This window comes from Gregarina niphandrodes (assembly GCF_000223845.1).
Source record: "Gregarina niphandrodes unplaced genomic scaffold scaffold00026, whole genome shotgun sequence".
Classification (NCBI taxonomy): domain Eukaryota; phylum Apicomplexa; class Conoidasida; order Eugregarinorida; family Gregarinidae; genus Gregarina; species Gregarina niphandrodes.
The window spans coordinates 80,572-99,460 of record NW_011645795.1 but is presented as its reverse complement, the minus strand read 5'-3'; the positions used below and the strand labels follow the sequence as shown (position 1 = coordinate 99,460).

At 54.6% G+C, this 18,889-nt stretch overlaps 10 protein-coding genes and 1 non-coding gene across 11 annotated transcripts; 6 read left to right on the top strand and 5 right to left on the bottom strand.

Moving 5' to 3' along the window:
* Nucleotides 1–245: 245 nt before the first annotated feature.
* On the top strand, nt 246–3,128 carry GNI_113740 (hypothetical protein; the record flags this gene model as incomplete). Its single annotated transcript, XM_011133294.1, has 1 exon — nt 246–3,128. The coding sequence occupies one exon, from the start codon at nt 246–248 to the stop codon at nt 3,126–3,128; it is 2,883 nt and encodes a 960-aa protein (XP_011131596.1).
* Nucleotides 3,129–3,290: 162 nt separating this feature from the next.
* Nucleotides 3,291–5,402, top strand: GNI_113730 (exonuclease; the record flags this gene model as incomplete). The annotated part of the gene is made up of 2 exons (XM_011133293.1): nt 3,291–4,866; nt 4,924–5,402. 2 exons carry the CDS (start codon nt 3,291–3,293, stop codon nt 5,400–5,402), a joined length of 2,055 nt encoding a protein of 684 aa, XP_011131595.1.
* A 923-nt stretch (nt 5,403–6,325) lies between these two features.
* On the top strand, nt 6,326–6,786 carry GNI_113710 (hypothetical protein; the record flags this gene model as incomplete). The annotated part of the gene is made up of 2 exons (XM_011133292.1): nt 6,326–6,519; nt 6,555–6,786. The coding sequence occupies 2 exons, from the start codon at nt 6,326–6,328 to the stop codon at nt 6,784–6,786; spliced, it is 426 nt and encodes a 141-aa protein (XP_011131594.1).
* GNI_113720 lies at nt 6,632–6,703 on the bottom strand. Its single transcript has one exon. It is a non-coding gene; the product is annotated as a tRNA-Thr (tRNA).
* A 699-nt stretch (nt 6,787–7,485) lies between the features above and the next one.
* GNI_113700 (hypothetical protein) lies at nt 7,486–8,106 on the bottom strand (the record flags this gene model as incomplete). The annotated part of the gene is made up of 1 exon (XM_011133291.1): nt 7,486–8,106. One exon carries the CDS (start codon nt 8,104–8,106, stop codon nt 7,486–7,488), a length of 621 nt encoding a protein of 206 aa, XP_011131593.1.
* Nucleotides 8,107–8,661: 555 nt separating this feature from the next.
* GNI_113690 (hypothetical protein) lies at nt 8,662–9,945 on the top strand (the record flags this gene model as incomplete). Its single annotated transcript, XM_011133290.1, has 1 exon — nt 8,662–9,945. The coding sequence occupies one exon, from the start codon at nt 8,662–8,664 to the stop codon at nt 9,943–9,945; it is 1,284 nt and encodes a 427-aa protein (XP_011131592.1).
* A 150-nt stretch (nt 9,946–10,095) lies between these two features.
* GNI_113680 (putative RNA-binding protein) lies at nt 10,096–10,597 on the bottom strand (the record flags this gene model as incomplete). Its single annotated transcript, XM_011133289.1, has 2 exons — nt 10,096–10,306; nt 10,395–10,597. The coding sequence occupies 2 exons, from the start codon at nt 10,595–10,597 to the stop codon at nt 10,096–10,098; spliced, it is 414 nt and encodes a 137-aa protein (XP_011131591.1).
* A 4-nt stretch (nt 10,598–10,601) lies between these two features.
* On the bottom strand, nt 10,602–12,182 carry GNI_113670 (putative transmembrane protein; the record flags this gene model as incomplete). The annotated part of the gene is made up of 1 exon (XM_011133288.1): nt 10,602–12,182. One exon carries the CDS (start codon nt 12,180–12,182, stop codon nt 10,602–10,604), a length of 1,581 nt encoding a protein of 526 aa, XP_011131590.1.
* Nucleotides 12,183–12,467: 285 nt separating this feature from the next.
* On the top strand, nt 12,468–14,259 carry GNI_113660 (arsenite-resistance protein 2; the record flags this gene model as incomplete). Its single annotated transcript, XM_011133287.1, has 2 exons — nt 12,468–13,627; nt 13,779–14,259. The coding sequence occupies 2 exons, from the start codon at nt 12,468–12,470 to the stop codon at nt 14,257–14,259; spliced, it is 1,641 nt and encodes a 546-aa protein (XP_011131589.1).
* A 320-nt stretch (nt 14,260–14,579) lies between these two features.
* On the top strand, nt 14,580–14,776 carry GNI_113650 (hypothetical protein; the record flags this gene model as incomplete). The annotated part of the gene is made up of 2 exons (XM_011133286.1): nt 14,580–14,630; nt 14,723–14,776. The coding sequence occupies 2 exons, from the start codon at nt 14,580–14,582 to the stop codon at nt 14,774–14,776; spliced, it is 105 nt and encodes a 34-aa protein (XP_011131588.1).
* Nucleotides 14,777–15,660: 884 nt separating this feature from the next.
* GNI_113640 (putative ribosomal RNA methyltransferase) lies at nt 15,661–18,582 on the bottom strand (the record flags this gene model as incomplete). The annotated part of the gene is made up of 1 exon (XM_011133285.1): nt 15,661–18,582. The coding sequence occupies one exon, from the start codon at nt 18,580–18,582 to the stop codon at nt 15,661–15,663; it is 2,922 nt and encodes a 973-aa protein (XP_011131587.1).
* Between the last annotated feature and the right edge of the window lie 307 nt (nt 18,583–18,889).

Genomic DNA, 18,889 nt, shown 5'->3' with positions numbered 1-18,889 from the left:
CCTGTGTGCGATGGCTGTTGCGCCGCGACTTCGCTGCGTTGGCGATCGAGGACGCGCGTGGCGCAAATGCCGTGCACTACGCTGTTCGTGACCCCCGCTGGCTGCGCTACCTGGCGGCCTTCGCGGACTACCGCCGTCGGCCCAGCGGGTCTTCTGGCTGCGGGTCTTCCAGCCAGGGGCTGGACTCGGACCGTAGGTTGTATTCGAACCGGAGGTTGGACTCGTACCGGAGGTTGGAGAGCGAGATGGACAGCGGATTGGACAGCGGGTCGGACGGCGAGTTGGAGAGTTTAGAGAGTTCCCTAGGTTGGTCGGACGAGGACTCGACGTTGTCGGAGTCGACGAGTTCTACGGGTTGGTTTCGCGACAGCGACCGCGCGGCGACGTTTGTGCAGTGCCTGGTCGCGCAGGACCGGTTGGGTCGCACTCCGCTGGTTTACGCGGTGCAGCATCGCGTGCGGACGTCGGTGGAGTGGCTCGTGCGACACGGACCCGTGGAGTTGCTCACAATGCGGTGCGAGCGCAAGTGGACACCGCTGCACTACGCAGCGTTGGCCGCAGAACAGACATTCACAAGCACCGTCATGGACAAACTGCTCGAAGTCGATCCGCAGTTCGCAGCGGTCCCCGAACCTCCGCGGCAGGCCCCCGTTCCCTTCACCCCCACCGTCTTCTCCCCCGACCCCGTTGTGCCCGTCAAAGTCGCGGTCATCGACGAGGAGCGTGAGGGAGAGACGATGGCCACCCTCAGACGACAAAAAAGCACCAACGTGTTGGGTGGAAACGGAGACCGGAACGGGGACCGCCGGCATGGAGTCAAGAGTCCGAGGAGCGACGGTTCGCTCGGTTCACCCAGAGGGAGCCCCCTGCCCAGATCACACTCGCGACGGTCAGCGAGAGCGAATAAACCCACACGGAAAGGAACGTTCACCACGAGGCGCTCCATGGGCCATGACCGCCAGACTCAGTTTACCGAGGGACGCAGTCCCACCAGGGGAGCAAGTCCTGACGGGACTCCTAAGAAAGGTTATGGAAGGAGGTCGAGTGCTGAAATGCGTGAGAGTACGGTGACGTTGTTCAAAGTGCCACCACGTAGGAGCGCGGTGTTTCGTGTGCAGTCTGAGGGAGGCTTGCATCCATATTCTTTGGCATTCCTACACGGGAACGAGGAGGTGATAAGTTATTATCGGAGTATTTACGGGGAGGAACCGTTGTTGGTTTTGCATGAAGAGATTGCTTTGGAGGCGGCGAAAACGGGTCGTGTGGGTGTCCTGTCGCGGTTGATGAATGAAGGCTATCACGTGACTACGCGTACCTGGTTCGCAGCCGTCTTCTCAGGCCATTTGGACGCGATTTCCTTCCTCGGTATTATGCAGCCTTCACTGACCAATGAAGTGGACAAGTTCGGGCGGAACGCCTTCCACATTGCCGTGATCGCCGGTGCACCGCAACCCGTCCAACTTCTTAGACACCAGTTCGATTGCAACCGGAAACAAAAGATGAAGGTTTCTCTCGACCACCTGCTGGGAGGAGAAAATGTTGTCCCCCGGTGGCCGACAGACCCGCGGTGGCCGACAGACCCGCGGTGGCCGACAGACCCGCGGTGGCCGACAGACCCGCGGTGGCCGACAGACCCGCGGTGGCCGACAGACCCGCGGTGGCCGCCCAGCACTTCAGCCCCCGGCCCTGGCGTGGGTGTCGGCACCGAGGTTGGTCCCGGTCCTGATACCGGTCCTGGTCCTCATACCGGTCCTGATACCGGTCCTGGTCCTGATACCGGTCCTGATACCGGTCCTGGTCCTGATACCGGTCCTGGTCCTGGTACCGGTCTGGCGTCCCCCAACCTGGGGCCGTCGTATAACGGCTGTCCCATTATGTTCTGCTTTCCGCTGCAGACGGGAGGGCAGCTAGCACCTGTGCCCTCACCACGATGCTCGCCCAGGTCGATCCGGAGTCATTCGACGGGTCCGGCGAGTTCAGATGGGTCGCCTTGTGCCGTGGAGGAAGAGGCAAAGCTGCCGGGAACGAGGATCACGGACATCCCGCAACTGCAGCTTCGACTGCCGCTCCGGCCCGATCTGCCGGGCGCCCGTGCGTGGACCGAGCGGGTGCTATCGTCGCCGACATGTTCGTCGCCGAATTCAATTCTGTCCTCGCCCTTTCACGCCGAGGAAGGAACATCGAAATCGCGTGTCCCGGAGAAGGAGACCCCCATGGCCCAAACTCCCAAGGCTCAGACCCCCAAGGCCCAGACGGAGACCCCGAAGGGAGGGCGAAGGAGGGAGGACTCGCCGAAGCTGGACGCGTCAACCCGGGTTGGTGGGTCCAGCCGTCTGGTCCGACAGCGGTCGAGTCCGCAAGGTTCCACTGTGCAAAGCCCGGCCACAAAAGACTTGTCGAGAGCTGTCACTCATCATACCGACGCCTGGCCCACAACGAATGTCTCCAGGTCGAACGTCTGTAGGTCGAATGTCTCTAGGTCGAATATGGCAAGGTCCAAGACGGGAGCCCCGCGGTCGAGAACACCCAAGAGGACGCCTGTGTCACCAAGAGCCACTTTTTCGCTGGGGACCGGGACTTTGTCTCCGGGCTCTTCCGGAGCGACTTTGCCGGACATCACTTCTCCGGTGATGACTCCGCCGGGAGCGACTTCGTCGGAAATGGTATCGCCGCGGTTGATGTCGCCGCGGTTGACTTCACCGTCGAGGATGAGTATTGCTCCGCAGTTTACTTTGCGGCAGTTTCCGGATATTCGGATGGGTGGTCCGAGCGAGGACTCGTGGTCGGCGGTGTCGAGTAGTCCGGTACGACGGCCGCCAGGGCCACGAGTGTATGACCTGACGCCGTTAATGCTTGCGGTGGTGTTAAATCGAACGTCGATCTTTTATCAGCTCATCAAGTATGAAGAGCCAGACGAGATTCTAATCGAAGATATGAAATGGACACTGAGCCATTTTGTTGCACAATTCGGGAACGTCGAGATGCTGAGGAAACTCGTCTGCTCGGGCTACGATTTGCGACTACGGGACGCGCAAAACAGGCTACCACTAAACATCGCACAACGTCGAAGCAGGGGAACGACCAAAAGGATCTTAGTCTTTTTGAAAAACAGTATTTTGGGATGTTAAATCTGGGAGCGTTGTAGCATAGAGGCGTATTTCTGCGAGCAAAGCGAGGAGATTGGATTTGAAGGAGGCGTGAGACCCGGTTTGTGTGAGACCCGGTTTTGTGTGATTGGGGAAGTGTGTGCTTAAGACTGGAGAGAAGAGGTGTGCTCGAGATTGTAGAAGATGGGAGTGAAGGGTTTGTTACAGGCGTTGCGGCCGGTAGCGCGTGAGAGTTGTTTGTCGGATTTTGCGGGACGGAGTGCGGCGATAGACGGGTACGCGTGGTTACATAAAGCGGCTTTTACAGCCGTGGAGAACGTGGTGAATGGTACGTTTACCGACAAGCCTACACGATATGTGTTACGGAAGGTGGCGATGGTACGGTCGTTCGGTGTACGGCCGGTGGTAGTGCTGGATGGTCGTCCGTTGCCGTCGAAGGCGAAGACAAATTTCGCGCGACATGCATCGCGCGAGGCGTCGAGGGCAGATGCGAGACGGTTGGCTGCTCAGGGTGACTCGGCGGGTGCGTATAAAGCCATGGGACAGGCGATCAGCATTACGTGGCAAATGGTGGAGCATCTATTGTGTCAATTACAGGCGAAGGATGTGGAGTTCATTGTGGCGCCATATGAGGCGGATGCGCAGCTAGGCTATTTATCGCACACGGGTTACGTGGACTTCGTCATCTCTGAAGACAGCGACTTGATACTCTACGGTTGCCGCAAGGTCTTTTTCAAACTAGATGACGCCGGCCGCGGACTCGTCATCAGCGCCCAAGATCTGCCGAGCGCTAATCTACTACCCCTCACTCTCTACTCCCACGACTCACTCATTCAACTCTGTAGCCTCGCCGGCTGCGACTACAGCGACGGGATCAAAGGTCTCGGTCTCAAAAAAGGAGGCAAACTGCTTAGTAATTTCCTGGCCAAAGAACATGCCTTCTGCGAAGACGCCGAGGATCGCACCCCAAGCACCCCCGTCACGCGCATTGACAAACTTGCCAAGGAGATTAGCGCACAAGGTTTCCTTGTCCCCGATCAACTCGCCGAGGAACTGCGTAACGCCTACCTCACCTTCAAATACCAAGCAGTTTACGACCCCGTCCAACGGACGTGCGTTCGAAACCACCCTCTGCCGCCACACATCCCCGAAAAAGACTTCATGGGAGTCATGCTCACCGCCGAAGAAACACGTCTAATATGCTCCGGTAAAGTGGAACCGAAATCAATGAAACCGTCCGCCCTAGCCACAGCTATCAAGGGCCCAGTTGCCAAGGGCACAACTGCCAAGGCTACAGCCGACGTGAGAGGAGCCCAGCTCCCATCCACAATCACACCAATAATAGCCGCCAGGTCAGGGCAACGTTCGCACTCGCAAGTCCCCAAGTCCGACCGAACTGGTTCAGACGCTACGGAGATGTCCACAATTACATCTTTCTTCCGCGTTCAGTCGCCCACGGCCAAAAAGAAGAAGAAGAAGAAAAAGCAGGCAGTATGCGTCGATAGCGACGTCACTCCCACCAGGGGACGTGCTGAGGCGGAATCTAGACGGGATGTGCAGTCCAGACCGCGGGGGTCACCTGTGGTGGATCTCTCGTCTCCAGTCGCGGTCATGGAAATTGCCACGAAATCCAAAGACGTGGTGGCGGCAGAGTGCCGACTGGAGTTCGGACCCCGCGTGAGTTTGCAGCCTCTTAGCAGCGACCCCGACGAGGACGATGTCCCGACCCGTGCGGACCCGGTCCCTTGCACGGAGAACCGTGTGCAAGGACGGTCTCCAGGACACACGTGTGCCATTGACCGCGCGGTCGCCTTAGACCGCCCGGTCTGTAACCCGATTGGCGCAGACGAGCTGAACAAGATGTTTGAAAACGCCATGAAGAAACCTGCTGCAACCGACACGGACCATACTGCGCCGGCCCCGGTAGTACCGTGCGCAGCGGATGCAGCGTCCGCGGTGGAAGTACTGCTTGGTGTTGCAATAACCAGTGGCGTAGCCGCTGGTGGTGAAAATGAGCCGCCGGTGGCGGCCAACGCGGAGCCCGCCAAGGGAGTGGGGCGTCGGGCGAGCATGGTCCCGCGAGTGAGCACTGAGACGGCTCCTCAGTCATCGGCCGCGGCGAAGGCCGGTTACTCCTGGGCTGGCGGTAAGCGGCGGTTGGACGCGGCGGACCCGAGGGAGAACAGACCGCCGAAGCATGCGCCGGGGAGCCTGGACAGCCTGTTTGCGGAGTCCATGTTGACCAAGCGCCGACGGGCTTCAGAACAGTTCCGTAACGAGAAAATCACGTTCTAAACCTTTTGGGGGCTATATACCGGGATCCGGGTACCGAGGCAGATGCCCTGAGCCGGGAAGTAGACACTGACAGTGCCCCCCCCCCCCGGGAAGTAGACACTGGGCTATCATCAGGAATATGGTGCGATCTTCTTCGTAGGCCAATCTAGCAGGACATTCTTAGTTGTGGTTGTGGTCTTGCCGGGATGTTGTGTTTATGTTGATGATTTTTGCATGTGCTCAAATTGTGAGAAAAGGATTGGTAGCGGTGCGGGATGGCTAAGGCGTTTGACTGGGCCAGAGACGAGCGAATCCTGGACCGGCGATTCGTGCTTCCTACCAGCCATGGTTCATACGGCAATTATTCGCAGCCAGCGATTACGACGAGGCGATTCTTTACTCAGCCAACGGTTGGCGGTCGGCGACCGCTTTCTCTTTTGTCGTCGCATGATGTCGGGGACGTAATTTCGCCGAGAAGTGCTATGAAACACCCCGCCCGATATGGGACGGACGCCGTGAACATTAGGTATACATGTGGGGGCTGGTATGACAAGGGAAACTCCTTGATGCGGGGTTCCCCGCGTAACATGTACCTGGGAGGATCAGGACTGGGGGCAGAAAGACAGGGGCTGGGAAGTCAGGGGTTGGTGCCTCCTCAAAGGTCTTCGTCACCCAGCAGATTCATACCTGCTCAGGCGTCAGTGGCAGTACACGACCTGCCACCTGGCCATTCTCTGAAACCGATTCTGTGCTCCCGATGGGGGAGACCGAGCTCGCAGGAACCAAGACTGTTCGTCAACTTACCCGACTGTGAGCGTGTAATGTCTGACAGGGGATCGTCAGATGGCGGACCATCAAGAAAAGCCGTTGGGATTGGCAGAGCAGACACTCCCAAAGTGGGAGATAGGCCTCCTGCCTTCTTTCCGTCTCCCCATTACAGAAACATGGACCGCCCCCGGAGCATGGATCAGCCTCCAAAGCCTATCCACGTGGCATCGCGGAGCTTACATCCTACTATCGAGCCCCCGTTGGCACAAGACCTTTCGGGATGCAAAACTCCAGAGTCGTTTGGAGAGTCTACCAATGATACTCATTGGTTGCCGGACCCATTTAAGCAGCACTACGTAAAGGTCAGAGGGTAAGCTGGCAACAACCGCACGTTCATGCTTTCAGATGTTCTAAAGGACGGTTGGACCTGCTGCTGGCTAAGCTACATTATTTCGGCTTTTTCGTTCTGGATATCCGTAAGCAGCTCCGGATGGGAATCGGACCCACGACCTTTGGTTTACAAGACCAACGCTCTGCCACTAAGCTACCGAAGCAATCAATTGTTGTTGTAGAGATCAGGCGCTCTAAAGTTTACGTACGGGTCCATGGAGGTCCAACGGAAAAACAACGCCTGTAAGCATTTCTGGGTGCCGAATTTAAAAGTGGCACTGCCTGGAACCGAACCGACAGGCCGTTCTGCCCGAACACCAAATCTGAGGCAGCCACTCCGTGACGACCAGCTTTCGACATTACTAGCCGGCTCACTGTACACAGCGGCTTACACTTCACGTTCATGCTGGTAGGTTGGACATGAAATATTTATACATCGAGCATGAATTTGACCATCACCGAAGCAAGCTTACGCTATCCGACCCGAGCGCGGCATTATCCGGTGCTAGATGCACGGTCTTGTTGCCCAACCACCTACAGGTACCGGCAAGGAAAACGCTGAGCATGATGGGATTAATACTAGCGACGTTGATTAAGAAATTCTTTTCGGTTCTTTTCTCTGAGCCGGTATAGCGTTGGGCTGCACGAACGTACAAGCCAACGAGCTGTACAGCCAACCAGCTGTACAGCCAAGGAGCTGTACAGTCAAGGAGCTGTACAGTCAACCAGCTCCTACAGCTGCGAGTAAATGCGTTTGGACAAGGTGCTCCCGAAAGTATTCGTCTAAGTCTATGCTCACAGCAGGAGATTGTCCTGGCAGTGGCAGGTATGGTGACGGACACGCAGTCATGTCTACGGCATTGTGCCACCATGTCTATGGAATTGTGTTGTCAAGCACGGCTTTAAGGTGGGTGACAACCGGCCAGAGATGTGGTCATTACATCGGCTAGGCCATGGGGGTATTGTCATCGTGTTTATGCCACTGCACACGACCTGTGTGAATCATGATTGGCGCTAGGAGGTCGTCTGGTACATTGTCTAGCCAACTGCTATCGTATTCGACAGCTTGTTGGTCTAAGTCTCCCTTGTGTTTACTTCTCCATTTGGCGTCCCGTGTGTCCAATCTTTTGTTTATCGCCGTCTCTTTCTGCAGACTGTTGCCCAACAAAGTCAGCGGCAAAGAGGGCGGTATTTTATAGTAGGTGTCGCGTCCGTATCGGCTAGCCGCCTTCTTCATTTCCTCCAGCAAGCCATAGTGGTTCAAACTTTGGATTAATAAATTTAAAGCATTTGCATCCAGTTTCTTCTGCATGTTACGCTCCTTGACTTCGTGGGTCCACTGGTCCGTTTTCAATTTAATCACAGCGTTCCTCAAGGACGCAAGCTGCTCGCTATTCGAAGTCACCTCCGTCCAATCTTCAGGATAAAAATCAAAGTGCACGTTGATAAAATCTTTCCCGGCATCGTCCGTATCGTACCCGCCCACTGGAGGATACGAGAGTCCTACCAGCCGTCCTATCTGGTCAATAGGAGGGTAGTTTTCATCACCAGATCTAAACGGGGACATTTCTGCAAAACAACCATCAGCCATCCAAAACAGCGCTAGGTTCGGATAGCAGCAAATCGACGAGGCAGATCAAGCAGGCACCAGTAGGGCCACCTACGTAGTCCATAGGAAACTGTTGCGAAACGCAGTAAGAACAGCATGTCACCGTTTCGATCTGTTCAGGTAATTTTGCCCGAGCTGCGCCTGGCTCGTCGCACCTCTATGATAGTTACGTGGATAGGAAAGTATTTGCCAGCGAGACGGACCAGCAAGCAGCGGCGATTGTTTCGAAAGTGTGTGCACACGATTTTGAAAGCGCGCTCTCGGTCGATGTCTCCGTGAGTAATGCTGTTATATCCTACGCCGGTGTCTCGAGGACAGGAAATGCCGCATTGGTAACGGTATTAGTGACTGATGTCTCGCTAGTCCGAGGATTGACGGAATGACCGTCCGCATGCAGTGCGATCAGTATGCTGTTGTCATTATACCTGTTGTCCTTCCCTGTCTTTCTCTGTCTGGACGATCATTGCCGAGCGCGTTGCCGAAGTTGGGGGGTCTATAGATTTTTTGTGCAAAATGATATCGGGGATTCAGGCTACCCTAGCCTTGGCCAAGTCTACAGCACTGACTATAAAGGAAGAGTGGAGTCAGCAGAAGAATGTGTTATGGGGTTTTCGTCCGTACTTGACGGACATATATGAGCGGTACGGCGGCGACTATGAGCCGCAGGTTGACCGGGGCGTGTTAGATTGGTTGGATGACATTTTCGAGAGCCTGGATACAATAACTGATTTCCCGCCGCCAAGTGACTACAAGACGTCGCTGCCGGCGTTGGATCTGCAGCAGATGCTGCGGGATATGCGCAAGTTATGTATCCTGCGTTATACAACGGTGCCCAAAGTTATTTCAGAGGATGACTTTTGGATCTGGGTGCATTTTGGCATAGAAACGAAACTCAACGAATTGAAATCGAACACGGAAGTCACCGCCGCAATTATAAAGACCTACATTCATAAGCGCATCCATCAAGAAGAAGAGGTTCGGGAACGGACTGCCCTCGCCGCACATAGGGCAAGACAGGAACTTAGTACTGGAGGAAATAACGGAATTACCGAAAACATCACCAGTACCCTCGTCAGTGCACCAGAAAAGACTCAACAACTTATTTCCAAGTTCTTCGGTGCCATTAAGACGCGTGGCAATTCGCCTAACAACGTTCAGGACCCTCTAACTTCCTTGAACCCTCCAACTTCCTTGACCCTCACGGGGGGGACGCAAGCCTCCGCAGAGGATCTCTCAGCTGCAGGTAAATCCGTAACAGATGAACCTGACCCCATAGCAGACGAAGTATCGTCTACTAGCCAAGATAACGAAGGTCTTGCTTGCCCAGATAATGAAGGACCTGCTCACTCCGAAGGATCTGCCCACTCCGAAGAACCTGCCCTTTCCGAAGAGCCTGTTAACTCCGGAGAACCTGAGCGTTCGGAAAAAAATGCCGGCAATGGAGCCCAAACTGTGGAAGAGAGTGATGGCATCAAAGCCGAGCGTCCGGATGAGCTGGCTTTCCACCACAGGTCGGCTGAACAAGGCACCCTACGACCGACTGGCGGTGTCCGGGAAATCTCGGGAGAGCCGGCTGCCCCAGTATCCGGTGCAGCCAGCAATATGCCACAATCCAATCTCATAGATACTGACCTCGAAGACGTCAACAGAGACGCCCAGGTGAACCCCAGTGTGCCAGAGAACAAGTCGTGCCCCGCACTGGACAGCAAGGATCAGCAGATCGGCTGCTGCATTGACGACCAACAAGACGACGACATTGACGACCTTTTGGCTCTCGAGAAAGAGCTTGGCCTGTAATCTTCCTCACAGCGAGGCATACTCACCGCGAGAAATTTTTATCGCTGAGGGACTAACATGCCGTCCCCCTTCTGGTGCACCACTATCATCTCCGCGGGACACGCACGCGAGCATCACTTGCACGCGTTAACAATACTGCATGCGACCCAGCTAGATGAATCCGCTCTTTTCTCTGATAATCCGTAGTTCTTCTTCTAACAGCTTCTTTTCTTCGCGATCTGGTCTAGGTGCTGTGAAGTAGGACACGGCAATGTATCTGCCGGCGACGTTGAATCCGTTGAGATGGTCGACGGCATTCTTCGCATCGCAGATGTCGTCGTAAACGACGTAGCCTGTTCCCTTGGTATTCGGGGCAACACCCCTACATAAAATGCAATGTCAAGCCAAGCCGGTGTCTACAAGACGTCGGCGTGTGTAAGCACTGGTGTGGCGCTGGATGGTTTGCCTACACTCGAATTTGCCGTATGGATCCGTATTTGCCAAAGATGTCGTAGAGGTCGTCGTTGCTCACTTTAGCTGGCAGTCCCTTCACGTAAATAATCCTGCTGGCGTTCTTCGGTAGCTTGATTTTGCTTGTGGCTTGTGCCGGCATGACTGGGTCTGGCATACTTGGAGTGTGGTCCCGTAGTGTATCGCTGAAGCCTCCGTGCATTATTTCAATTAGCTAAAAAAACTTTATAGAAGAACTCCCAGCCATCCCGATAGGACAAGGACTGGATTTGAACCATCGTCTTTTCGTCTGATTTGTCGGTATCATCCGGTACCCAGTTGATGCTTGTATGGAGTGCCGCACGGACCGAAGCCGATATGTCTTGTTGTCTTTCTTCCGCCAAGTGGCCTTGGTCGTAGCCAATGTTGTTGTGGCCAATTTTGTTGTCGGATCTCGTTTCGGCTTTATCTGTGGCGGCAGAGCCTCTGAGCCGGCCGTAGTTTGTTTCGACGTAGACTCTCCACCAAAGTTCTAAAGGCCGCCAGATATACTTGGCAGTGGTGTGGCAGAGCATGAGTGCAATAAAGCAGTACAGGAGGAACCCTTTGCCTTTGAGAAACTCGCCTCGGGCATGGGCCGTGTAGCCATGCAGTATTAGCTTATAGGATAGCGCATAAACAATATCGGCCCTGCCTTCAAGCACAGCGATCAAAGGAGCGCTGGACAACACTCTGTAGGACACCGAAGCTCTGCTGTGCTCCTCGTACGCCAGGGCCACAATCATCCAGAGTGAGAATGGTACAAGGAGCAGCACACTACTCAACACAGTCCAGTAACTGGCCGTCCACCTGGAGCCGTTGTTGCTGAACCAGTACAGTGTGTCTGAGCTCGTAGGGTCATACATGATAACCAACAAACATAGAAGAGCCAGCCCATCCATAACTGCTCCCAACAACCAGTTAGACGCACCCATGGACGAAACACAATGACGAATTGCAGATGATACCGTCAAGCTCCAACTCGGCACACCAGGCCTGGTAGGGACCACCCCGTCAGACGATAATGGCTGGTTACCCATAATGTCCTCGGCACTCGCTTCGGACGGCAGAAAGGTACTCGGGATCGGGTCTGTAGTAGTCGGCGTTCCTGGAGTTTCCTGTGGCAGTTCTGGAGGTCCCAGCGCAGTGAAGACTCCCAGGTAATTTGCATTGGTGGGTGGGTTCTTGTAGCTGCATTCTTCGGCAATGGAAGCAGCGCAAACGCCAGTTATAAAAATCGGCAGTTTGAAGAGGATGTGGTTATAAAACAAGTTCGTTCCGTACTCCAGCCCTGAGGTAAGATCTCGCCTGTCTAGCAAAACTTGTGAAGGCATTAATTGGATCATTGTTATGTTTAGCAAGGGCGCCGCAAGGAGTCCGAGGACGCGCAGCGGCAAGTCCAGCTTGTCTAGTACCATATGTACAACAGGATAGCAGAGCCAGCAGGCGGCCAAGCTGTATGTCACGGGCATGAAGGGCATTATGTTCGGTACTGGTGCCTCGTCTGTGAAGGCGGGGTAGAAGGAAACTAGGGACGCAATCGGCAGCAAGTTCCACACTTGTTTAAGATGGGTAGTTACGAAAGTCATTTCTCGAAGTAGGCATACAGCTAGAATTGAAAAGGTAATTGCGGCAGCAATTCCAAATCGTAGACACAAATATTCAGAGAGAATGAAATTATGGGAGTATCGCTTGTGAGTTAACGCGCCCGATATTGCGTAGAGTAAATTGATTAGCATCATGCCCTGTTGTTTGAACAAGTAGCGCATGCAGTGCTTCTGCGGTAGGAGTGGGCCCAATGTGACCAGACACAGAATAAGCCATCGCAGTGACTTGAAGCCTACAGGTACATCCTATAGGCTCAATGACAAGGAACTAGAATGTCTTCACATGACTGCACATGGAGGGCGGTTGGGGAGAGTGTATGTGTGTGCGGCAAGTGTTACATCTTGACATGTGCTCCTCTTTTTCGATTTAGCGGGGTTGATGGCCTTTTTTTGTGTGGTGAAAATTCATCAGTAGGTATATTGCTTGAAATAGTTGGTCCTGATTAGATGAGTGAGAGGCGTCGGTCTTACAGCATAGAGGCGAAGGTGGTCGCTCCCATTTTCGAGCGGTTTCACTCGTTCAAGGACTTTATGCAGTACCAGGCGGATACGTTGGAGCCAGGTGCTGCGGTGGGTTTATACGATCAGTACAAGTACGACTTCAAGATATTTAGCGCGCGGAAGATGTTTGCACAGAGCCAGGATCGAGGTTTCGTTCGCGACCGGTATTCCCCCGAGCACCTGCGACTACTGTGTTTCCGCAAAGTCACGTACGCACGGTCTGCTGCCCAAAGCTTCTTGAACCTCTTGCTACAGGAACACGCCCTGGACGACGTCTCACTTACCTGCGCCATTCCCACTGACCACCTGCAAAAAGAGCCGCAGAGCGGGCGCATCATTGGCTCCCTGGACCCGGCGCAAATAAGGTCAAAGAAAACGGGCGTGACGGAAATAACTATGAAGGCGGAGGAGGACGCCGCGGCCCCGGCGTCTGCGGTATCGGCCAACGTAGAACGCTTCTTCACCTGCGCCTCCGCGGCGAACCGTACTTTGGTCTTGAAGAAGCTTCCTCCCGACGTCACGCTGCAGATGCTCGAAGAATTGTGCGCAGGTACCCCCGGCTTCCTCGGAGCCACCCTAATTCCGTCCTGCCTCACAGACGAGCACAGGGGACCGCTTTTGCTGCAAGCGAGCAAAGACACCCAAGACTGCACCGACGTGGAACAGGCCGCCATCCAGCACTCGCTCTCGGAGTGCTACGTCCGAGCAAAGGGAGGAGCGCTCTTCCCGCTACTCACCGGCTGGCTGGAGTTCGACTCCGAGGAATCCTGTGCCGCCGCCGAACTCTCTCTCGATCAAAAACCCATTGGAGACATGAGCACTGCCAAGCCGCTCAAACTGCGAGCCGATCGCCCGCGGCGAATCAACATAGCTAGCGTAGCCCCCACGGAGAGACTCGCGCGCGAACTAGACCTGGCGCGCAACCTCATTAGCAAACTCGACGCCGACTTTGCAGTCTACTCTGAGGACCCCATCGACGGCAGCATGTCCGCCGAACTCAAGGAAGACGAAAAGGCCGACGAAGACGACAAGGCAGACGAGGACGAAGAAAAACGAGAACATACAGCCCAGAGGCCGACCGCCGTCAACTTATTCCTCAAATCAATGTATGCTCCCTCTTCCTCGCCCCCTCGCCTTATCTAGCTCGCCCCCGGCTCGCGACAGTCAATTACGTGTGTTGTTTCTCACCTTTCCTTCACTCGATTCTCATTTTATATTTGCGCGCGCGCGTGTGCACACACGCGCCTGTATTTTTAGAGAGTCGATTCCTGAGTCGAGAGCGCTGGATATTTGTATGCTGTACCTGAGGTACGTACATTTGGCAGACTTGTATTGCGGGCGTATCTGTTGGACGCCTCGGGAACTGTTGGAAACCTGTGGGCCGGGCACGTTCCGTTTGGAGTTCAATGCGGAGAGTGAAGTGGAGCTCATTGAGAACGAAGGGTATCTCACCACAGTAGAGGACAGTGTGTTATTCGACAAACGAATTGATGAGCTCCAGCACCTCCCCTTCGGCGACATCAAAACCGAGGTGACCGCGGACCACCCTCTGTTCCAGTCACACTGGCTCGAGTTCGCCGAAGAAAATACCCTCAGAGTGGACGACGAAAAGTATCGCTGCGGAATCTGCAAGAAACTTTTCAAGGGTCCCGATTACGTGCATAAACACTTGAAAAACAAACATCAGGACGAGATCAACAGTCTAATAAAAAATGTATACTTCACACCGCTTTCATAGTCTTACTTCACACCGTTACACCTCACACCGCTAGACTGGACCTGGTCCGGGTTCGGGCAGAGCGCGGTGCAAAGGCATTGGTGGAAGCCGCTGGTCGGCTCGTTCTGGGACCACATGTTTGGGTGGCCGTTGTTGATGCGTCTTGTTTGCAGATCAACCAGCAGTTAACATCGGCGGTGTTCGAAGCAGACGACATGAAGCTTTTGCTCTTTGTTGCGAATTCGACGGACTACATGAGAGTGTTTCCACGAGCGACTACTACGAACTCTGCATACGGGCCGCAACGGCGGACCAAGTCAGCTGGCTCCAGATCTACGCCCATGGAGCGCCCTATGTTCCGAGACTGGGACGCTCCGCGGTCTCGGTTAGAGGTAAGGGATACTGTGTTCGGGATACTATGTTCGGGATAAAACGGGATGCTACTGTGTTCGTACCGCTGTTTTGGTAAATCCTTTTTCTTTAGGATAAGGCCGGCGGTGGCAACTACCGGACAATGGTGCGTTACGACGATCTGTAATGTTTTCGAAAATGACAAATGTAAAGGATGGAATCAATGTCACGCGCGGCAACGGCGCGACTGGCTATTCCTCATGCGAATCTTGACCTAGGCTGGGCTGATTACTAGACCTAAACTGACCTGACCAGAATCTGTCTGGGCGGACCACCAAATCCGGTCAGGCCCTTCGAGACGCTGTCGGGGAATCTGCTTTTTGATGGAGTTCAACTTAATTTGAACGCGTGCTTCTTGACCACTTCAACGCTGCCCATCACTTCAGCGCTGCCATCAGCGAACTGCCGTCACACCAAGGTGCGAACCACTCTAGGTGGTCTTCATTCTTCAGCACGCCGCCTCCATTGTTATGCATCGTGGGCCATCCGTCTGAAATTGGCAATCTGCCAGAAACAGGCAATCCGTCCGAAATGCGCAGTCCGTCGGCTCTCGCCGTACCCCATATCCATCAATCCACTCCACAGTTGGCTGCACTTCACTTGGTATTGAGTCAACACGCAGCCAACCAAACCTGGAAGCCGATGCCCATAAGCCGACGGCCATATCAAACCTGGGATTCGATAGCCATATCAAACCTGGGAGCCGAGCTAGCCATGAACTGGTGGGAGACGACGGACTTGTCAACAGCTCCTGCGGGCGGAACGTCGTCAGGACATGGTAGATAAGCGTTTACCCGGAGATGGAAATGTGCGTCAAAACGAGATACAGCTCACGCACGCACACAAAATACAGTCACATGGGTGGGCTGGAGTCAATGCGCATTTTTCGTGCGTTAGCGCGCGCGCACACACGTGTGTGCACACGTGCGCGAGTGGAAGAAAATAACGGGGGTTGATTAGTTGTTGGAAATCGCTTGGCGGCGTTGGAAAAAATGTCCATAGTAATTTTGGTTAGCGCCGTTTGGGTTTGCCTTTGAGGTTTCCTCGTTTGTCTGCCTTAAGGCGTTTGTCAACTTTGATGACTCGGCTGCCCCTTTGGCCTCCCTTGGGCTTGCAATTTTTGGCGGAGCCATTTCGTCTGGCTACGGCGTAGACTTTATGTCCTCGTCGTTTATCGGTGGCCTTGAGAGCTTTTCGCTTGAGTTTATCGATAGCTTGTGCCTTACCGCGTTCGTTCATTTCGGCGGACTCGGCGATGTTAGCGACCTGTTTCTTGATGGACTCGAGTTTCTTGTCCATACGGGCGCGTTTGCGGGCTCGTGCCTCTTGGACCTTGCGAATCGGTCGTTCGTTTATTTCTTTGAGTTTCCTACGATATTCCTGGTAGTGTTCCTTGGTCATGGGGAGGTCGGGTACGCGCGTTACGGCCTCCTCCTCAACGAACCAGGAGGGAAGTTCAGATGGGTCGTTGAAAGCCCATCGATTATACGTACCATCGAGCAAATCCATCCGGCTCTCCTTATGCCGCATCAATGACCCGAGTGCCTGTACTTCCGCAATTTCCTCCAACGTATCCGGTTTCTTCAGAGCCTGCTTCGGGAAACCATTACCGTTAGAGCCCGCACCCGGCGCTGGGCCCTTTGGTAAGCCCGCAGGCTTGTACTCAGTTACGATAGCCCCTGACCCACGCGAAGTTCCTCGAGCCGCCACGGCCTCTACCGATCCTCCCAACTGACCCAACAACTTAGCCTGCTTGCCCGCTTTGTGGGCCTCCTTCTTCTCCTGTCGGACCGCCGCTTTCAATCGTCGCTCATGCCGCAGCTTCTTCTCATTCAACGGGATCTGCGGCAACTCAGACTCCGCAATTTCCTCTATGCCTTCCGGATCGGCTTCCTCATCCGAAGACCCGTCGATCTCGGACAACGAGTCGTCATCCTCCGCCGCGTCCAATGGCCGCTTTCGACTCAGGGGAACCTCCAACTCACTCTCAGCCTCACTCTCAGCCTCACTCTCAGCATCACTCTCAGCCTCACTCTCAGCCTCACTCTCACCTTCATCTGCCTCGCCGTCACTCTCAGCCTGGTCGCCGTCACTCTCAGCCTGGTCGTCGTCACTCTCAATCTGGTCGTCGCCTTCCGCTTCCGAAGCGTCTCCAGCTTTCGAATCGTCTGGGGTTGCATCTCCGGCGCCTCCAGTCGTTGCATAATACTCCTTGAGGTCGACTTCAGCCTCCTCATCGGAGTCGAGAGCTATGTGTGCGTCCTTGTTCCGTTGTTCCAGGTCGGTCATGAACTCGGTCATTTCTTCGGCCCATTCTTTGAAGACACGTTCTCGGCGACGTTCTTTCTTTTTGGCGGCTTCCTTGGCAATCGAGTGTGCGGCTGCAGTTTCCTTCTCCATTTCGTGCAGCCGTTCCATTTCGCGTTCGAGTAGGTCGACGTAGTCTACGTCGCTGCCGGCTTCGCTCTCTTCGTCGGAGCTAGAGTCGGCTTCGTCACCGAGCACCTCTTTCTGAAGTTGCTCAATGCGTTCTTGGGTGACCAATGGAGCGTCGTCTTGAAGTAGCGCAGCGTCCACCTCCCGTTCCTCCTCCGCGAAGGCCTCGGCCGCGACGGCCGCGCTGGGGAAGCATTCCTCTTCCTCCGCATTAAATACGGCTTGCGCGATTTGCGACTTCTCCGAAATTTTGCGGAATTTCGCGCGCAACTTTCGTAATTTCTTCAACTTCTCGCGTGCTTCCGACTGTAACATATCCTCCAACTCCTCTTCGTCCGCCTGCGCCCTCTCGGCCTCGGTCATGCCCTCTCGGGCCTGTTCCTTCTCCTGTTGCCGCGACGTTTCCTCGGCTTTCTTTTGCGCATCCGACACCTCTTTCGCTGCCGCGGCCTTTTCCTTCAAAATCCGCAGCCGCCACTTGAGCAGCTGCTGCAGGTCCTGCTTGCCGAGCAGCTTGAGGTCGCGGATACTGTCTTTGATCACATCGGTGGTGCTGGGATGGTTGAAAATCTCCTGGTCAAGTGTGTCTGCCGAATTAAATTCCATGCGATGATGGAGTACCAAAACTTGAGCCGGCATTGCCGATTCGAAGAACTGACGTACCGTGCACTTGCGGAACAGGTCGCCTTCTTCGTAACCGCTGCGGTTTTTCTTACCCACGAGTTTCATAGCGGCCGTGAGCCCACCCATGGTCAGTCCTCCCCTGGCGCCGGCCGGCAGTAAGGCTTGGGAGACAAGTTCAGTCTTGGTGGGACCTTCCTCGATCGCCTGGAAGACCTTGGAGGCGTCGAAGAGGGCTGGGTCAATTTTTTGGGGAGCTTTGAAGCCTTTACACACAACGAAGATTTCAGCCGATACGTCACGCGACGAAGACGGTTTCGTTGCAACCACTTGGGCAAATAATTGTGAGAAGACAAAGAGCAGCTTAGTGTAGTCCACACTACGGAAGACTTTGGTCACAAAGTTACCATGAGGTTTCAAATACTTGCAAGCCAAACTAAGGGACTTCAACACCAAGTCATTCTGGACATAGGCATCCTTGTTCCAGTCCGCACCAACGTTAGGTGCACCGTCATGTAGAACCAACTCTACCTTACAGTCCGGAACACCTACTCGTCTCATCGCCTCGTTCAATAGCCTCTCGCAACGAACTGTTGTTATATCCGCCTGAATACCCGTACAACCTTTTATCGGAGATATCGGACACAAGTCAACACCGAACACATGTCCTGCCATTGGCACTGCCTGTCGCGCAACCTGCATCCAACCACCTGGCGCTGCACATAAGTCTATGATAAATGACACCTCATCGAACAAATTGAACTTGCTACCCAACTGAGTCAACTTGAACGCAGAACGCGCACGAAACCCTTGCTGCTTCGCAAGGTTATAGAAATGATCCTTACGCCCCTTACCGACCTTTGTCTTCCTCCCCATTGACCCACGAAAATAAAATACACCGGCCCGGGGTCCAACTACTTCCCGACAGGCACAACACTTTCGTACTTCACAACTCAGAAACGTCTCCACACTAACGACTGAACTGCTCGCCGCCGTGTCGCATCCACTCCAACTCAAGACACGCAGCTGCAGACGGCCGTTTGTCCGGCTCAGCCATCAACATACTAGCAACCACACACTAAATACAACGTACTCACACAATGTACTCACACAGGCACTCCAACCCACTGTCACTGGGCACGAGTAAGGCACTTTCAGGGGGGGGACGGGGACCCTCGGCGGG